This window comes from Scyliorhinus canicula, chromosome 16 (genome assembly GCF_902713615.1).
Source record: "Scyliorhinus canicula chromosome 16, sScyCan1.1, whole genome shotgun sequence".
NCBI classification, from domain to species: domain Eukaryota; kingdom Metazoa; phylum Chordata; class Chondrichthyes; order Carcharhiniformes; family Scyliorhinidae; genus Scyliorhinus; species Scyliorhinus canicula.
In genome coordinates, this window is record NC_052161.1 from 40,760,832 (window position 1) to 40,781,809 (window position 20,978).

Genomic DNA, 20,978 nt, shown 5'->3' on the forward strand with positions numbered 1-20,978 from the left:
CGGAGCACCAGGAGGAACCCACGCAGACATGGGGAGAGCGTGCAGACTCCGCACAGACAGTGACCCAGCGGGGAATCATACCTGGGACCCTGGCGCTGTGAAGCCACAGTGTTAGCCACCTGTGCTACCGTGCTGCCCCGTGTTCATTCGTCTTTTCTTGCAATTGTTACCCAGAAAAAGTTAGAAGAATTAAAATTACTTCTAGCTTCTGGATAAGTATTGGTGATGTCTGCGCTGACTCATCATTGCTTCAGTTGGAATTAAAAGCCCCAAATGATCAAAAGGATCGGGCCACAAAAACTTTGCAGGAAGCATCAATTCACACAGTATTGATGCTGACCAGAAGATTATTTTCTCCAGTTAAGTTTAATCTTATTTGCAGTCATCCAGATTGATTTTTCAGTCTGATGCAATGATATATGTGAAGGTGAGTGCAGCTACAGTATGTGGTGTTCCAGTGACAGTCAAGTGCCGCCGTACGTCCTTCTAATGCATTGTATACTGCTGACACAGGTGTTGCTCTTATTCTTTTGAGTAGGTTTTCAGTGACTCTTAAAACATGAATTTTGTAATCAGGACTCTCATCCCAGAACCTGAACTGAGAAGCTAAGCAGCTGGTGTTTGGAATTTCATTTACAATGGATTGATTTCGCTCATAACATGTGCCACTCGTAAATTAATTATTTCAGAATACTAAAAAGTACTGAAGCGATTTAAGTAATTTAATTAGGGTGCAGTTCTACATTAAGTCAGCAGATCTCCTGTAGCTTTGCTTGTGGTGTGTAGTAGAATTATATTTTTATAAAACTAGCAAGGTGTTGTTAACAAAGGACTAAGTAACTAAATGTGTCAGAGGAAGTCTATGCTATATGTAAAACTTGTATATATTACTCACAGATTTCCTGTGGAGTGGCTTACAGTGAGTTGTTCAAGCTGGTGATATTTGTTTGCACCAGATTGTGTTTGTAGTTCTGTTTTGTTTATTTGTTGCATGATGCATGTATTTCGCTGCAATTTGTGTATTTGTACTTAGTCATATGTGTTATGTTAGGTTGGTATATTTGTGTTGGGGAATGTTTGTGTCTGGCAATGTTCGTTATGGTGTGTGTGTGCTTGTGAATACGTTGAATTGTATGCTTGTGTTTGTACAATTGCCTGTTTTTAATAATGTGCATGATTACATTTGAAGATAAATGTGTGCAGTTTTTAACAGAGTAGGTGAATTACAATTGAGTTAGACTTGGAGAGATTCAGTGAAATGTGAAGTTAACAAAATGCCATGAAGTGCTGGGTTACTCATGTTACTGCGCCACCAGTTGTGAGGATTGAGTAGCAGGTATTTCTTTCGGTATTAGCAATGCCACAAAAACACAGTTATATCATATTTGGAGATAGAGAATTTTCTATGTATGTTTCTTTTCCAGAGTGCAGCAATGTATTGCGGTTTGGAGAACATGATTAACATTACAGAATTATAAAAAATAATTTTAAAAATTGTATTCAGTGCCACGTTTAAGTTCTACCATAGGTCAACTGTACACTAGTAATTGCATTGAAAACAAAAAAAAATACACTGGCCTCTAATAACAGAATTAAAATTGACTACAGAATAAAATCAACCAAATTAGTAAACTGGAAGTAAATAAGAAATTGTAGTGTATGTACATCCACAGTATATCATCTGAAAACAAAGAACTTGATAAATTAGTGGCTGAGCCTCCAGCTGCAGCAGTGTGGACAAATCCAAGCACCGCACTTCAGGTCAGGTATATAAAGGCCATAGGAAGTGTCATAATATACACACTGGTTGACACACAGGATAACCAATTAACACACCGAACACAGCAGCCAATCACCAGACAGGATACGGCCACTATAAAGCCAGAGGGCACTAGTTTTCCCGCTTTCTTGGGATGCAGCCTCTGAGACAGCCAGAGCCCGTGAGCAGCAACACGAACATCCACCATGTTGTAGCAGGATAGTCTGGTCAGGTTAGCCTCAGGTCTCCAGTCAACGCAGCATAGTGTCAACCCACAGTTCAAGTATCTTTAACAGTTCATAGTTCAATAAAATAGAGTTGCATTTCTACAAGTTTTGGAAGCCTGTCTCTCTCACTGCTATGGTAAACGCAGTCCTCGCAGACCCAGCTTACCCAACACATCAGGAAGAGTACAGATGAGGCTTACCAGGAAGGTACCTAGGATGGTGAGCATCAGTTATGAGGGAAGGGTATAAAAATTAAGACAGAATTGGTTAATAGATATTTTCAGGAGGATAAAAGGTTTTAATAGAGTAGAAACTGTATCTTTAGGTGAGTGGGCTAATAACTAGAGGTCGGAGACCTGGCATGGAGGTCAGAAGAATTTCACGCAGTCAGACTTGTCAAGGTCTGAAATGTTGAACCTAATACGGTGGTGGAAGCTAATTCCTTTAATGCTTTCAAAAGGGAGTTGGGCAGGTACTTGAATAAGATATACTTCAGAGGGTTGCAAAGAAAAAGTGGGGTTGCGGGATTAAACCAGATTGATCTTTCAAAGAGCGAGCAGAGTCAAGATGCGCGCTTTGTACCTACTGGCCTACTTCTGCACTGTATGGATTCTTTTGATTGACTAAATACCCCATGAAGTCTCAAGGCATCAGGTCAAGCATGGGCAAGGAAACCTCCTGTTGATTACCACCCATTGCCCCACTCTGAGTTGATGAATCCGTGTCCATGTCAATTACCGCTTGGAGGAAACTTTGAGGCAAAGGCACAGAATATACTCTGAGTGGGTCATTACAAAGTCCATCACCAACAGTGGCTCAATAGCACCACGACTGACCGAGCTGGCCGAGACCCAAAGGATGTAACTGCAATTCTTGGTCTGGACCAAATGGTGAGGGAATAAGCAAGAAGGTAAATCCTATTAGACCTTACAGACAATGTCCAAGTCACCCCCGTCATCATCTCTGGGTATGTCCTGTATGACCTGTAGAAGTGACAGCAGAATGGTATACAGTTGTTAGGGAGTTGCTTGGGAGTCTGCAACATTGAAGGGTAGCAGGGTGGCACAGTGGTTGCACTGCTGCAATTAGTACTCACCAACCTACCTGTTGCAGATGCATCTGTCCATGACAGTATCAGTAGGAGTGACCACCGCACAGTCCTTATGGAAATGATGTCCTGTCTTTACATTGAGGACACCTTCCATCATATTGTGTGGCACTACCACCTTGTTAAATTGGATAGATTTTGAACACGTGTAGCAACTCAAAACTGAGCATCCATGTGGCTCTGTCAACCATCAGAAACAACAGAATTGTATTCAACCACAATCTGTAACCTCATGGTCTGGCATATCCCCCATTCTACCATCACCACCAAACCAGGGGATCAACTTCAAAGGCGCTGGACCAGGCATGCTTAAAAATGAGGTGTCAATTTAGTGAAATTACAACACAGGACTAGCAGTGGAAGCAGCAGGTGATAGACAGAGCTAAGTGATCCCACAACCAATGGATCAGATTTATGCTCTGCAGTCCTGCCAGTGGTAAATGAGGGTGGGCAAATAAACAACTAATTGGAGCAGGAGACCCAAAAATATCGCCATCCTCAATGACAGGAAACTCAGCACATCAATGCAAAAGACTAGGCTGAAGCATTTATAGCCATCTTCAATTAGAAATGTGGAGTTGGTGATCCATCTCGGACTCCTTCTGAGATATGCAGTATCTCAGATGCCAGTCTTCAGTCAATTTGATTCACTCGATGTGATATCAAGAAATGGCTGAATGCACTGGATACTGCAAAAGGTGCTGACAACATTCCGTCAATAGTGCTGGAGACATGTGCTCCAGAGCTATCTGCAACCAAGCTAAACTATTCCACAACAGCTACAACAACGGAATGTACCCAGCAATATACAATATTGCCCAGAGACGAGCTATCCATAAAATACAGGACAATCGAAACTGAACAATTACTAGCCCATCAATCTATTCTCAGTTATCAACAGTGCTATCAAATGACACTTTGTTTGGGTTCCAACAGGGCCACTCAGCTCCTGACCTCATTACAGCCTTGGTTCAAACATAGACTAAAGAACTGAACTCAAGAGGCGAGAGTAACTGCCCTTAACATCAAGGCAGCATTTGACCAAGTATGGCATCAAGGAGCCCTAGCAAAACTGGTGTCAATGGGAATCCACTGGTGGAATTCATACCTAACATAAAGGAAGGTGGTTGGTGTTGTTGGAAATGAATCATCTCAGTCCTGGGACATTGCTGCAGGATTTCAGGGCAGCACGGTAGCATGGTGGTTAGCATAAATGCTTCACAGCTCCAGGGTCCCAGGTTCGATTCCCGGCTGGGTCACTGTCTGTGCGGAGTCTGCACGTCCTCCCCGTGTCTGCGTGGGTTTCCTCCGGGTGCTCTGGTTTCCTCCCACAGTCCAAAGATATGCGGGTTAGGTGGATTGGCCATGCTAAATTGCCCGTAGTGTCCTAAAAAGTAAGGTTAAGGGGGGGGGGTTGTTGGGTTACGGGTATAGGGTGGATACGTGGGTTTGAGTAGGGTGATCATGGCTCGGCACAACATCGAGGGCCGAAGGGCCTGTTCTGTGCTGTACTGTTCTATGTTCTATGTTCTATTTCCTCAGGTTAGTCTGCTAGACCCAGCCATCTTCAACTGCTTCATCAATGACCTCCATGCATCATAAGGGCAGAAGTAGGTTCACTGGTGATTGCACAATATCCAGTACCATTTGCAGCTCCTGAGATACGAAGCAATTCATATCCATACGGAACAAGATCTGGACAATATTTAGGCTTGAGCTGATAAGTCATAGGAAGCATTTGCACCACACAAATTCCAGGTAGTGACCATCTCAACAAGAGAGAAACTAAACATCTCTTCTTGACATTCAATGGCATTACCGTCATTGAATCCTCCTCTATTGACAGCATTGGATTTAGCAATAACCAGAAACTGAACTGGACCAATCATAAAAAGACTGCGGCTACAAGAGCAGGTCAGAGGCTGAGAAATCTGTGGCAAGTAACTCGCCTCCTGACTCCCCAAAGCCTGTCCATCATCCACAAGGCTCAAGTCACGAATGTGATGGAATACTCTGCAGATACCCTTGATGAATGTGGTTCCAACAATAGTCAGGAAGCTCAACACCATCTAGGACAAAACAACCTACTTGATCAGCATCCCATCAACCATCTTGCACGCTGCTAACATACTGAAGCATAACAGCAGCAGTGTGTTCCATCTACAAGATGCATTGCAGCAACTCACCAAGGCTCTTGACAGCACCTTGTAAACCTGCAACCTCTGCCACCTCGAAGGACAAGGGCAGTAAATGCATGGGAGCACCACTACCTGCAAGTTTCCCTCCAAACCACACCAATCCTGACTTGAAAATATATTATTCCTTCACTGTCACTGGATCAAAATCCTGGAACTCCTGTCTTAATATCACTGTATGTGTTCCTACACCACAAGACTGTCAAGATTTTAAGAAGGCAGCTCACCACCACCTTTAAGGGGTAATTAGGGATGGGCAATAAGCACTGGCTTGGCCAGGGATGCCCACACCCTGTGAAGAGCCACATGGATGCCCAGTTCTCAACCTGCTCTGCTATCTTCAACGGTTTGTGCCTATAAGCCCCCAGGTCACTGCTGCTTACACCCCTTAAGAATTACATCCTTTGTTTTATATTGCCTTTTTTCAGTCTTCCTATCAAAATACATTTCAAAGATGAAATTTAATACTCAGAAATGTTGCGTGACAAAAAGTTTTTTTTTTTAACTTGTTCCATCTGTATCTTTACTGGTAGCTTTGGCATGATTTGACATTCTAACTTCTATAAAACCTTCTTCCAATGATTTAATCCTTTCTTTCATGATTTGACAAAGGATCAGAGCTTTAAAATAATAAAACTGTTCCCCTCTCTATGGATTCTGCCTGACTTGCTGAGTATTTCCAGCATTTTCTATTTATATTTCATTCCAGCATCCAGAATATTTTGATTTTTGTACTCCCTTCTCTTGGGAATAAACCCTTTGAGATACAGTTGAATGATGTTGGCACTTTTCCAAGTCACACATCTGGGGTGGATTCTCTGAGCCTCCGCGCCAAAATCACGTTCGGCATGGGGCGGAGAATGGCCGTTTACCCAGAAATCGGGACGCGGAGAATCGTTCAGGAATCCCTCGCGCGCGATCTACGCGGGTAGGGGGCCATTGACAGATGTCCCTTCCGTATGAAACCGGCCAAATTCCCGACGGTGTGGTAATCATGTATCGGCTGTCTGCGGCCACCCTGGTGGGGGGGCAGGGGGATCGATCACCGGGGGAGCCTCATGGACGGCCAGGAGAGCAATCACCGCAGGGCTCCACGGGCGTGCACGATCTCGGGGGGGGGGCCCTACATTCTGCATGACAGTCTGCGGTGTGAGCCCGCCATGTCGCAAGGTCGCTGCTGGACGCCGCCGTGCGCATGCGTGGACTCCCGACAGGAAGTGCTGGGCCCTGTATCCGCAGCCAGAGCTGCGAGAAGCATTCCGGGGCCCTACCACCCCCTACAGGTAGGAGAATCACTGAGGACTTTCTTAAGGAAAGTCAGGAGTGAAACGCCCGCATCGGGGACATAGCCCTATTTTTGGAGAATCTAGCCCCTTATATACAAACTTAACCTTTGAGTTTCAAACTGTAACTCACACTTTCAAGTGGGGTGATTATCATAATGAGGATAATTCTTATCTATCTCACGAGCATAGTGATAATGAGGCCCAATATACTGCCCAAAATCCATTCAACAAACTCAACATCAGAGAGATACAAACATGGGAACTCGTGGGCAATTAGCTTCACTATTAAAACAAATGACAACAATTAAGTCAATGGGGAGAATTCACATTTTAATGTTGAGTCCTTTTAATTCCTTTTAATAATAATGATATTTTGTAGAAAATCATTCAAAGATTTTTTTTGTGCCTTACTCATTTATGGTAACAGAAGTGACCATACCATTTTTGGTTCACACAGTTGGGCATATATGTTTTGCCTAAAATGCAAATATGTCTGGTAATATTTGATAGCTACTAGGTATAACTTAGCTCTATTGATCCACCACATCTACCGATACTCTGAATTTGGAAATACTTTATCAATTTGACTTCTCCACTGCTCTCCTTGCTGGCTTACGCATTTCCACTCTCCACAGCCCCAATCTATTCAGAATACTGTAACTTCTGTTTTCATCTACATGGGTGGTGGTGGCCTGGAACACACGGCCAAGTGAGGCGGTTGAGGCAGATACATTAGCGACTTTTAAGACTTATCTGGATAGGTACATGAACAGACGGAGTATAGAAGGATACAGGCGGTTGGTCGAGATAGGGCACGTGATCGCCGCAGGCTTGGAGGGCCGAAGGGCCTATTCTTGTGCTGTATTGTTCTTTGTATAAAACCCTACCCTCCAATTGCCCCCTGGTGTCATTAGCTCTCTTTGCAAATTGATTTACTCATACTCATCTTTGCTTTCAAATCTAGTCTGATCTAAACTTTTGAAATTGGGTTCTCATCTCTGTCAAGGCTTTGCTTTGCCCTGTATTTCTCCAAATCAGTTGCTCCTTTTTCCTCATTTTATTAATTTCATCATGAGTGTTCTTCTTCAGCCATTATTTTGTTTGCCCTCTGAAACCTCCTACCTGGGCTCTTTGTCTTGTCACTTTCTTATCTGTTTTTAAATGCCTTCTATGATGTGCTTCCTTACCATCGTAGTTCACTTGTATCATTCCCCTCATACACAGCACATGTTTTCCTCCTGCTTTGTAAAACAGGTCTATCTCTGTGAGGCTGTTATCGAAATTTAAATTCTTGTTGATGTCGTAACTTTCGGAAGCAATCGAAACATGTTTGAAACACTTTTGTTAAGTTCGCAAAATGTTGGACTTATGTTCATTTACCGTTCTTTAAGAATTGATTACTTAATTGTACAGTCACATCAGGTGTTGATTTTTATTAAAAGTACTCTGGCAGAAATGTAGTACATGCGTATAATTATAAAATTAACCCCTAATGCGCTCATCAAGTGGGATTATTAGACAGTTTTAGCAACTGATGATTTATTGTGAAAGATGTAGCTTTTATTTCACTAGTACAGTCATTTTAAGTAAAAGGGAAGAAACATTTTTAGATTTCAAAACTTTTTTTCTTAGATTTAACCACATGAACGTGAATTGAGAACCCACATAATTTGGGTAAATGGAACAGCCATCAATGGTTAGGGTAGTGAACAGAATCAAACAGATGGGAAATGGACACGAAGTGGGACTGGGAGGGATGGTAAGAGGAATCGGTCATCACGGGGGGGGGGGGGCGGGGGGGTGAAGGGAACCAGGCATTGTGTGGGTGTAGCTAGGGAACCAGATGTCACAGGAGTGGGAATGAGGGAATTGGACATTGGACGGATGGTGAGGCGAATTGGATTGTGGGTGGGGTGAAGAGACATCATGAGGAGGTTTGAGGGAAATCAGAATTGCAGGAGGAGGGGTCAGGGATTCAGACATTGCAGAGAAGGGATCAGGGGAATTGATCATTGCAGAGTAATGGTGAGTGATTCAGACATCAAGAGGAGGTGGTGAAGGGAATAGATCACGGTAGTGGGGATTAAGAATAAAGAAACACAAGGGCAGCATGGTGGCACAGTGGATAGCATTGCTGCGTCACGGCGCTGACGTCCCAGGTTCAATCCCGGCTCTGGGTCACTGTCTGTATGCAGTTTGCACATTCACCCCGTGTTTGCGTGGGTTTCGCCCCCACAACCCAAAGATAATAATAATAATAGCCTTTTATTGTCACAAGAATGAAGTTACTGGGAAAAGCCCCTAGTCGCCACATTCCGGCACCTGTTCAGGTAAGTTGGTACGGGAATTGAACCCGCGCTGCTGGTCTTGTTCTGCATCACAAACCAGCTGACTAGCTCACTGAGCTAAACCAGCTGGTGGATTGGCCATGCTAAATTGCCCCCTAATTGGAAAAAATTAATTGGGTACTCAAAATTTATTTTAAAAAGAATAATGATGCCCTATGGCATGGAGGGATGATGAGTGGGATCAGACATCACAGGGATTAATAGTGAGGGAAATCAGACATCACTCGATAGGATGATGAAGAGAATTGGACATTGCAGGGGGCAGTGAGGGGAGTAGGGCATCACAGTGTTAGATGGTGAGGGGAATCAGACATCTTGGGCAAGATGGTGAGAATTGGACATCTCAGACGGAAGAAAGGTGAATCAGACGTCACAGGGCTGGGTGGACATAGCGGAGATATTGAGGGGAATAGGGCATTAAAAGGTTGGCGGTGAAGGGAGTCAGACATCATGGGGCAAGATGATGAGAATCAAACATCACAAGGGATAATGAAGGGAATAGGGAATGATAGGGTGGGTGGGATGTGGAAATCGGACATCACAGAAGGTTGCAAAGGGACTCTGTAGATGGGGGTTGGGTTTTGCGTTTCTTAATTTTTAATCCTTCACCACCATGATCTACTGTCCTTCCAATTTCTGTTGTGGGAGCTTTGTGACAAAATAAAATTGCCCCTTTTTTCAGTGGGAATCTGGATTTTTACCCTTATGTGCTTGACAAAGAAAAAAATAGTTTCATATGTTAGACAAAACGATACCTGAGTTTTATCACCAAATGCCAGTATTAACTCAGCGATTGCCTTAATTTCACTATTTTATTCTGGCTCACTATTTACATTTAGTAACCACAAAATAGAAAGCTATTACTATCCCAGACCAGACCCCAACAATGGATAGGTTACTGGACAGAAACCCAAATATTTTACTTTAATTTTGTAAGCCTATTCGGAAAGGATACCTTGCTCCAGGAGTGATTTAATTCAAAACAGTGACATGGGGCAAAATTCTCCGACCCCGAATTGGCGGGGGCGGGAATCGCGGCGCGCCAATCGGCGGGCCCCCCGCGCCGATCGGCATGCCCCCTGTGGCGATTCTCCGGCCCTCGATGGGCCCAAGTCCCGCCGACGTTGTTTCAACCACCTCTGGTGGCGGCGGGATGGCAGCGCAAGCGGGCCCCCGAGGTCCTGGGGGGGTAGCGGGGCGATCAGACCCGGGGGGGTGCTCCCACGGTGGCCTAGCCCGCAATCGGGGCCCACCGATCGGCCGGCGGGCCAGTGCCGTGGGGGCACTCTTTTCATTCCGCCGGCGTCACGGCCTCCACCATGGCGGAGGCAGAAGTGAACCCCCTACCACGCATGCGCCGGTGGTGACGTCAATGGCCACTGGCGCATGGACGAACCAGCGAAGGCCTTTCGACCAGCCCGGGCGGCGGGCGTCAAAGGTCGTTGGCGCCGGTTTTGGCGCCAGTCGGCGTGGCGCCAACCACTCCGACGCCGGAGTGGTTGGCGTCACTCCGCTACGCCGGGACCCCCCACCCCGCCGGCTAGGGGAGAATCCCGTCCATGGTATAAAACAAACATTATTAATGAAATGAAATGAAAATCACTTATTGTCACAAGTAGACTTCAAATGAAGTTATTTTGAAAAGTCCCTAGTCGCCACATTCCGGCGGCTGTTCGGGGAGGCTGGTACTGTATTACTAAAACAGCATTAAAATATCTTTAACATCACACAAGAAAATAACTTACAATTACCCCTCAGACAATGCTAATGAATACAGTGACATGGCTACCTTTACCTCCATTCAAACCATCTCAATTCCCAATCCAGTTTTAAATACAGTTAGCAGTCAGGAATACTTGCTGTATAGAGATGTCTTGAATATTCCGCTTTGAGAAAGCGAGATCTTTAAAACTGTTTAAAGAAAGAGACCCGTCACTCTGTCAGAATGTTGCAGAATTAGAACATAGAACATACAGTGCAGAAGGAGGCCATTCGATCTATCGTGTCTGCATCGACCCACTTAAGCCCTCACTTCCACCCTATCCCCGTAACCCAATAACCCTTCCTATCCTTTTTGGACACTAAGGGCAATTTATCATGGCCAGTCCACCTAACTTGCACGTCTTTGGACTGTGGGAGTAAACTGGAGCACCCGGAGGAACCCCACGCACACACGGGGAGAACGTGCAGACTCCACACAGACAGTGACCCTGTGGGGAATTGAACATGGGACACTGGCGCTGTGAAGCCATAGTGCTATCCACTTGTGCTACCGTGTTGCTCTGGCTGTATTTCTTCACCTTCTCAGCTTACCTTCCAGCCAAAACCTAAAACTCTGGAAACCTCTACACCTGACAGCTTCAACCCCTGGCTTCTCCCATCAACCACATCATTTTACTAATCTGAAAACAATGGACGGGATTCTCCGGAGACTAGATTCTCTGTTCCACCGGCAGCGCACCCACGCCCGTGGGTTTCCTGGTGGCATGGGGTGGCCACAATGGGAAATTCCATCGGCAGGTCACGGGAATAAAGAATCCCGGTGCCAGCGAGGGTGCTCCACCCAGGAAAACGTGGCTGGTGGACCGAAGAATCCTGCCCAATGTCTCTAATTAACTACTTTGCAGGGAATCCTCTTAATGGAAATAAAAGTCCATTCGCCCAAACTTTTACGATGGCTTTATTTGCACCTCTGGCCTCAAAACGCCGAGCTGTCTTGCAAACCAGGATTTTTTTTAAAACTACAGAAGCAGTGATAACACATATTAATCCAAGCCTTGAACCTTTACTGCACCAAATACATATAATACAATATATCCAAAATTCCGACATTCTCACAAAGCTACGGTACCACAGTGGTTAGCACAGTTGCTGCACAGCTCCAGGGTCTCGGGTTCAATTCCCGGCTTGGGTCACCGTCTGCGCGGAGTCTGCACATTCTCCCCGTGTATGCGTGTTTCCTCCAGGTGCTCCAATTTACTCCCATAGTCCAAAAATGTGCAGGTTAGGTGGTTTGGTCATGATAAATTGCCCTTAGTGTCCAAAAAGGTTAGGTTGGGTTACAGGGATAGGGTGGAGGTGTGGGCTTAAGTGGGGTGCTCTTGCCAAGGACTGGTGGAGACTCGATGGCCGAACGGCCTCCTTCTGCACTGTAAATTCTATGATTCCATAAAGACCAGACAGTAAAATAAGCAAATCAAGCTGAATTTAAAAAGTATGAAAATTAAATACATGTTGCACTATGTCGTGCTCAAGTGCACGATTGGTCACAAAAAATTTGAAAGACTTCAGAGACAAAGAACATTAACCTACCTTTTTACAGATGCTGATTGACCTGCTGTGTCTCCTGCCACTTATTTAGTAATTTTAGACTACTGTCATATGGGGTTTTTTCTTTTTGTTGGTACAAGATAGAGTGGACATCAGGAGGGAAGATGACTAATCAGAAAAGGCTGGTCAGTGAGATGGATCTGGACCAAAGGAGAGGGCAATGCATTTCTTATGCTTGATTGACTGCATGGAATGCTCCTGATGTATCTTACAGAATTGCGTGTACACATTTTCTGCAACAGCAAAATGTTGTGGATGCTGGAAACCTGAAATCAACACTGCTAGCACAAAATCCCAGCAGCATCTGTGGAGACAGAACAGAGTTAATCTTGCATCAGAACATATTTTGTGGTCCACCTTTATATCAAGATATATAAAGACACTGTAACGCCGTGCATAAATTTTTATGCAAACACAATAATACTTCAAGTTTTGCAGGTGGCCGAAACATCAATGTGTGGAACTGATGCCAATTGTTATGCTTAACAGCCAAAATGACATTGAGCAAAAGAGTTAAATGTGTCCTTGTTAATTAAGTATAAGGAACAATAAAATTCACAATAGATTGTGGAGCATTTTGTTGACTTCTCATGCCAGAATGAAACTCACATTACACTTGGACAGAGTTCAGTGAAAATGGCACGCCTAAGAGCCAATAAGAATTGGTGGATTAATCTGTCATGGACAGGAGGGGAGAAGTCAATTTAAGCTGCCCTGATTTCCCCACTCACTATCCGTACATAAACAGAAAATTTCATTTCATTTCATTTCAGAAAGGTGTTTATTAAATTCTGATTTCTCCCTTTATAAATAGTGGGGTATTTTCTTCAACACGTACATTTGGAATGTTCCAATCCTCTGTGAATAATTTAGGCAAGGTAAAATAAAAAGGTTCATTCTTACACATCACACAAGAGGGGTTTCGCAACATCCACCCCTTTTGCACTCACACAATAATCAGAGGATAAGGAACAAGGAAACAGGTCACGAACCGTACAAGTTAGGGTTTTACAAGTGTTCAAAGTCCAGAATCAGAAGTCTAATGGAAAGTTTCTTCCCAGGGGAGGTTGACTGATTGCAGGGTGATCCGTCTTTCCAGAGCTATCAGGTGGCACAGTGGTTAGCATTGCTGTCTCACAACACCACGGACCCGGGTTCAATTCCGGCCTTGGGTGACTGTGTGGAATTTGTACATCCCCCTTGTGTCTGCGTGTGTTTCCTCCAGATGCTCCAGTTTCCTCCCATAGTCAAAAGTTGTGCAGGTTAGGTGGATTGGCCATTCTAAATTGCCCTTCGTGTCCAGAGATGTGCAGGTTAGGTTACAGGGTTCCGGGTTAGAGTGGGTTGGATGGGAGCGTGGTCAAGGGTGCAGTGCTCCTTCGGAGGATTTGGTGCAGACTGAATGGACTTTTTCTGTACTGTAGGGATTCTATTATTCTAAGCAATGGGAGAAGGCATCTAGAGTGAGTTAGTCTGGAGGTGCAAGTTCCAAATCCAGCTGTTTTTAATGAGGGCCAATGTTCTTTCGAAATGAAAGGAAATGAAAATTGTTTATTGTCACAAGTAGGCTTCAAATGAAGTTACTGTGAAAAGCCCCTAGTCGCCACATTCCGACGCCTGTTCGGGAAGGCTGGTACGGGAATTGAACCATGCTGCTGGCCTGCCTTGGTCTGCTTTCAAAGCCAGCGATTTAGCCGTGTGCTAAACCAGCTCCTTTTTGCAACAGCCGGCTTCCTGGTAGACAGAACAGTTTGTTGCCTGGAGTTCTGTTCTCATGGAGGTCAGCAGTAACAATAACTGTCCAGAAGGTCCAAAGACTACATAATTAAAGGAACCCCACCAGCCCAAGCCTCAGTCATGCGATACTGGTTTTGAGTTGTTAAACGCGGCCCTCTGTTGAAACCACTGTGTTAGTTCTTAGACCATTAGCCCCATTATTGTAGGTTAGAATCTGAAAAAGATTATCTTTGTTGGAAGTTGGCTGGAGCAGACTGATCGTCTGCTCATCCATTTGGCTGGTTTGGAATATTTATGCTATGCAAGAAATGTGTTACATTCCAGATGTTCGAAGTTTTATCCTTTGTTAACTTTGACTTCTGCAAGCCAGCATGTGACCAGCTAGAGCCATCTTGCCAGCTCAGTAATTGTCCATTTTGAAAAGCATAAAAAAATTACTTCAGAAATAGTCCAGCTGATGATTTTCTTTTTTCTTCACATCTCAATTGTGACATATCTATTAACTTTTGTGCTATTTGTACAGTCGTAACAAGAGTGCAAATATTTCAAATATAATATCCCCAAAACGTAAAAGGCAAACAACATAGAAACATAGAGGAGGCCATTCATCCCATCGAGGCTGCTCGGACATTCACTCTGATCATGGCTGATCATCCAACTCAGTAGCCGCATCCCGCTTTCCCTCAATATCCTTTTAATTCCTGAAGTTTCAGAGAAACATAGGTTACACAATAAAAGCAAATCTATTCACCCTATAGGCTTTATGCTGACTCTTTGAAGGAGCTGTCCAATCTGATCGCGTACCCCACTTTCTTAAAAATGTATCAATATTTTTAGCCAAGATAAACTTCATTAATGTTGTCTACATTCATGCAGGTTAAACATAGCTTTATTTGAGTAAGCTGAGTAAGCCATTCGGCAAAGAGTGAGCAAATAGTTATGCTTGAGATACCAGGGTTTCTACAGATTTGCTGTGTTCCTGTCAATGTCCTCAAATGCACTTCAACTAACAATGGATAATTTTGAAATACATTGCGTTTAAGGTCAATGAAGCAAGTTCAAATTGAATAGTTACTTTATGTATTTTGTTCACAGTATATAAATTATAGAAGCTCTAAAATAAATGAAATATTTGCAATGAGCTAATAGCAAAAGGTATTGCTGATTATCTACATTCTCTGTTTAATTATAGTTTGAAAATGAGATCATCACCAAGCTAGATCATGAAGTGGAAGGAGGTAGAGGGGATGAACAGTACAAAGTGTTGTTTGAAAAGATGTAAGTGTCAATTAATGAGAAAAATTATCCTGTAACAGAGTCAAATAGCATAACAATTGTACTTCAGGACATTTTGACTTTGTTATGATGGAAATGTATGAATAATATATAGCATCCTAATACTTTAAATTTGACCTCAAGTAATTTTTTTGCCTATGCATGAAATTAATATGCTATTTACTACTTTATCCAGCCTTCTGGAACACTGTAGAAAGCACAAGTACCTTGCTAAGAACGGCGAAAACTTTGTCATGCTGGTTGTCAGGCTTATGGAGAGGCTTTTGGATTACAGAACAATCATGCATGATGAAAACAAAGAAAACCGTATGAGTTGTACAGTTAATGTATTGGTAAGTGCTTCTGTAAATGTTTTTTTTGATGGTGATCAACTTCAACAATTTATAGTTTGCACAGTTGTATTAATATTTTCCACTTATTACCCCAAATTGACTTGATGCCAATCATAGAGTAAGAACCCCAGGTGAACGACAAATGCCAAAAATAATCAAAATTCCTCATTTTCCTTGTAAACGTAGGGCAGAACCAGAAAATACTGCACACTAATTTTCAGCATATGATGTTGTCTTGCGCTAGTATATAATAAGTTTTAAGACAATTCCTTAAAATTTTTAACAAAAACAGATAGTTAAAATGGCCACTGAAAACGGTGTGGCCTTTGGCAGTATCAGCTCAAAAGAGTCCTGAGATTCAAGCAAATACCAAAATAAATATGGACATTCACAACCATTGGGAAATTCACACATCCTTTTGTTTACAGATGGAATGTCAACAGAATTATGACATTCCAGCTAACTCGCCTTTCTGGTTCAACTTGGACAAAAACATATTGAACACCCTGTGTATTAGACAAGTGTAAAGGGGTCCCCATTCACCCCCATTGCATTAAGATGATCCCTTATTCAGACATTGATACATTTCAAAGTATCAAATGGCAAACACAGAGGGCTGGATTCTCCGGTCACCGAATCCGAGTTCCCCACCAAATAACGATGTCCCCTCCAAAGCGGCGTACTCAGAGAGTATGCCGCGCCACGTAACGGCAGCCTCAGGACGTTGCCTGCGGCTCGCCCCCTGATGCTCCGCCCAGTTTATAGTAGCCTTTAAAGAATCATTTGCTGAATAATTTCTTCTTTAAGCTGAAAAACCTTGAAAATACAAGAGGTAAATAATAAGCAGTCGGTTTAGATGTTTCTTGTCGGTTTTTGTGTGCCACTGACCTTTATTAATATAGCAGAACAGTAACGCACATGTATGTCATTTCATGTCACTGAATTCTTGTATGTTCTAGACAAAAGTACATAGAACATAGAACAGTACAGCACAGAACAGGCCCTTCGGCCCTCAATGTTGTGCAGAGCCATGATCACCCTACTCAAATCCACCCTATACCCGTAACCCAACAACCCCCCCCTTAACCTTACTTTTATTAGGACACTACGGGCAATTTAGCATGGCCAATCCACCTAACCCGCACATCTTTGGACTGTGGGAGGAAACCGGAGCACCCGGAGGAAACCCACGCACACAGGGGGAGGACGTGCAGACTCCACACAGACAGTGACCCAGCCGGGAATCGAACTTGGGACCCTGGAGCTGTGAAGCATTTATGCTAACCACCATGCTACCCTGCTGCCCCAGTACTTGGAGAGTTGACCACAATTGGGCAATTAGACCTTTCTGGCAGGGCTGTAGACAATGTAATGTCTGCATGTATTACATATGTCAAAAAGGACATTCGATCCTTCAAGCCTGTTCCATCAGTGTGAGATCATCATGACTCATCTATCTAAACAGCCACCCACCATTTCTTCATATCCCTTCATTGGTTAGAACAAATCTAATGATCCCAAATGTAAAATGTTTAATTGACCAAGCATCCACTGCTTTTGTAGGAGCGAGTTCCACACTTCGACCACCCATTATGTGAAAAATATTTCCTAACGTCACTAATTTGGCCTGGCTCTGATGGTACATTTTGATCTTTTGCAACAATTGATTTTTTCCAAAACTTGTAGGTTTTCTGTTGGTAACCAATTGCAAAAGATAAACTTGCGCTCCTTATATTGCACATCACTTTAGACAGTGATATATTTTTTTCAAATTCCAACGGGTTGCTTAACCACTCCTGAAGTTCAAATAATTAAAAGAAGCCAACCATCCTGTCTTTTGAGTCATGTGAGATTTCACTGGCAATCGGAGACTAGTAATCTATGTTTGAGTATGCATCCCCAGAGTTCTATCTATTCCCTGTCAACAGCAATGCAAGTGAGTAGTTTAGCCATAACTGCCTGGTCGCATTACAAAAAAAATGCATCGATACTAAATTGATGGGCATATTAAAGATTCATAATATGAAAGATTTACTGTTGTGAAAATCCAGTTTGACACTTGTAAGATTAACAAGCTCAAATAACTAAATTTCTAAAAATCAGCATAGACATTCAAAGCCTTTTTGAACATAAAAATGAAGAAAATGTGCTTCCCATAAACAGGGGTCAAACAGTGTATCAACCTGAGAGTTTAGTTGCCATGAGGAGACCATTACCACAGTAAGGGAGTAACTGAAACTTGAAATTTCTATGTATTCATGGTTCAGCTAAGCTACCCTGTTGGATTGGCAATGTGCCATTTTAAAATTCTATTGCACCATGTGAAACAGGCATCCAGTTGAACGATAATTATGCGATTGACCCGATTCTTAGATTTGGGAAATGTCAGGACCAGGGCAGGCAAGATGTTCTGGCATGCCAGTGGAGCAGGGCGTCTGATAATAATAATCTTTACTCTTGTCACAAGTAGTCTTACATTAACACTGCAATGCAGTTATTTTAAAATCCCCTAATCGCCACACTGTTCGGGTATACTGAGGGAGAATTCAGATTGTCCAAATTACCTAACATCACGTCTTTCGAGACTTGTGGAAGGAAACTGGAGCACCCGGAAACCCACGCAGACGGGGAGAACGTGCAGACTCCGCACAGACAGTGACCCAAACCGGGAATCGGACCTGGGACCCTGGCGCTGTAAAGCAACAGTGCTAACTGTGCCGCCCCGTCTGTGATATTTAAGCTATTGTCTTTAAGTAAAAACTCTTCTGTTTGTTTAAGATGGTTATTGCTTCAAAAATTATCTGCCTTTACAAAATTGGAAGAATATTATTTTCTCATCTGTATTTCAGAACTTCTACAAAGAAATTGAGAGAGAAGAAATGTACATCCGGTATGCAAAAGCATTTTCACAGTACAGTTCAAGTTGTATTGTTACAAATGAGTAATTTCCAACATATGAGTGAAAAATAAGATGAATTTGGTCAGGTCTCAACTGGCAAGCTGCATTTGATCTCTCAATTGGTGTCCCCGGCTTGCCTGTTTAATGTAAATAAGGCCCACGGTCAAATTGAGACTTGGGCCATTGGGGAACGGCACACAATGTAGTTGCTTCGTTAATCTCCTGTCCAAATTGGGCAAAGTCCAATTTCTCTTCCTGTGATTTGTTTACTTCCAGTGTTCCAAGGTGAATTCCCGCCACACAAAGAGCAACAACTCAGTGGCCAAGAGCAAAGGCTAGTGATAGCCTAACGTGGAAGAAAAGTTACACTGTGCCATTTTTTTTCATGGCTATCTACAACTCTCAGTACCATAGTTGACTGTGTTACTATGACTGGCATTACGTGTCAGTAAAGTATATTCAGCAAGTGTTACTACTGCTCTGGAGCATTGTGCTTGTTTTTTTTAACCTATTTCTCTTCTATTTCACCCCTTCCACCCTCGTCTGCAAACTTTGGTTCCCAAGGAGGTGCTGAACATCCTCCTATATCCTAATGTCTCCTAATCATTTGTGTGCCTTGAATAGAGTGCTGTTAAAAGGTCTTTTTGAACTTGTACTCGCTTGAGGTTCATATATGCACGCTTCAGCAGGGGTCCCTGGATAATGAGTACTCCCAAACCCAGAGGTCCCCAGGCTAATTAAACCACCCATGTTGTCATACAAACAAATGTAAATTTGTTCAAACTCTACTTAAGACTAACCTGTTTAATTTGATACATTAGGATTTTCTTCATAACACTGCAGAATTTCATATTCAACATGTTCAAAATTGATAATGTTCTCTTAGATATCTATACAAGCTTTGTGACCTGCACAAAGAGTGTGACAACTACACTGAAGCTGCCTACACATTGCTGCTTAATGCAAAACTCCTTAAGGTAATGTTTTAACTCAAGATATCAAATTATTTTCTAAGCTTTAAAACTGTTGTCAGCATGGTGATGGTTTCACTAAATTGATTAAACTTATTTCACAGTGTAATGGGTCAAGGTGAATCTTCTATTTTGCTTTTCTCATTGTAAAAATAGTATTGTGCCATCACATACTAAACTCCACCTGTGTTTCAAAGGTTTGGAAATATCACTCTGCATATGTTGCAGTATATTTTAAGTGCAGCACTGTGTTTATAGAAAAGTGGGCAGCATGGTAGCACAAGTGGATAGCACTCTAGCTTCACAGCGCCTGGGTCCCAGGTTCGATTCCCCACTGGGTCACTGTCCGTCGGGAGTCTGCACGTTCTCCCCGTGTCTGCGTGGTTTTCCTCCGAGTGCTCCGGTTTCCTCCCACATTGCAAAGACGTGTAGGTTAGGTGGATTGGCCATGCTAAATTGCCGTTAGTGTCGAAAAAGGTGAGATGGGGTTATTGGGTTAAGGGGATAGGGAGGAAGTGAGGCTTGAGTGGGTCGGTGCAGACTCGATAGGCCAAATGGCCTCCTTCTGCACTGTATGTTCTATGTTCACGCAAGGGGCCAGAAGAAGCTTGTGTAATTTCCCTCATTGGGCACAATTTACTCCAGACGAAGGGAGTCGCTCCAGTTGGCAAGAGCACTCCTTCATCTCCATTGGGGAAGGCCCACTCGATTAACTACCTACGTTACTTAAGTGGACACCGTAGGGCCTTCCCCGAAATTAAGGTCATAGAAACTCTTCCCCTGCGTGCTGCCATTGCAGGCAGCAATTCTTGGAGCAATGGCAGCTGCTAACAATGTACTCACCACAGGCCAGGATTAATGAAGAACCCAAATCCAAAGCCCACTGTGTGCCTTTGAATGAGGAGTCCGCCCTGGGAACCTGCAAGCAAATTCTCATCTAGTTATTTCTCGAGATTCGTGCATGGTGGCTTCCCTACCTGCCAACCAGACAGGAAGAAGAGGCCTTAAGATGGGTATTAATTGCCCACTGAGGGCTTCAATTAATGTATAGACAGGAAGGCCGACCACAAACATTTCTACCCAAACTAAATTGGATGCAGTTAGGAAGGTGAAGGGGTCCCCACCCAGCACCCCCTCATCCAATTAAATGCCCCTTTACCTCCAAACCTGCTGAGGGGGTATTAAATTATAATCTTTATTATTTTCACAAGTAAATTATAGCCATGGTTTGAAAGCTTTATGAGATTACTATATCTTCGTCGGAACTTTCCGGCCATTCACGCCGGTAGGATCTTGCGATTCCGCTGACGGCGCGCCCCCTCTGCAGGTTTCTACGATGGAGAGGGGTGCATTGAGTGGGAAAGACCATTGACAACAGCGGGACCAGAAGATCCCACTGCCGGCCAAATGACAGGTCAGCTCCACCATCAGAAAACATATGGTAGGTACATGCTTGTACAGCACTCTCCTAGCCTGACGCAGCTGCCCCA

The 20,978-nt window shown here is 43.5% G+C and overlaps 1 protein-coding gene across 1 annotated transcript in view; it reads left to right on the forward strand.

The window, feature by feature from the left end:
- The window catches only part of dock1 (dedicator of cytokinesis 1), a 763,650-nt gene that overhangs the window by 613,196 nt on the left and 129,476 nt on the right, over positions 1 to 20,978 (forward strand). The window contains 4 exon segments of the mRNA XM_038821673.1: positions 15,183 to 15,268; positions 15,462 to 15,618; positions 18,468 to 18,508; positions 19,404 to 19,494. Coding sequence (XP_038677601.1) covers positions 15,183 to 15,268; positions 15,462 to 15,618; positions 18,468 to 18,508; positions 19,404 to 19,494 — 375 coding nt within the window.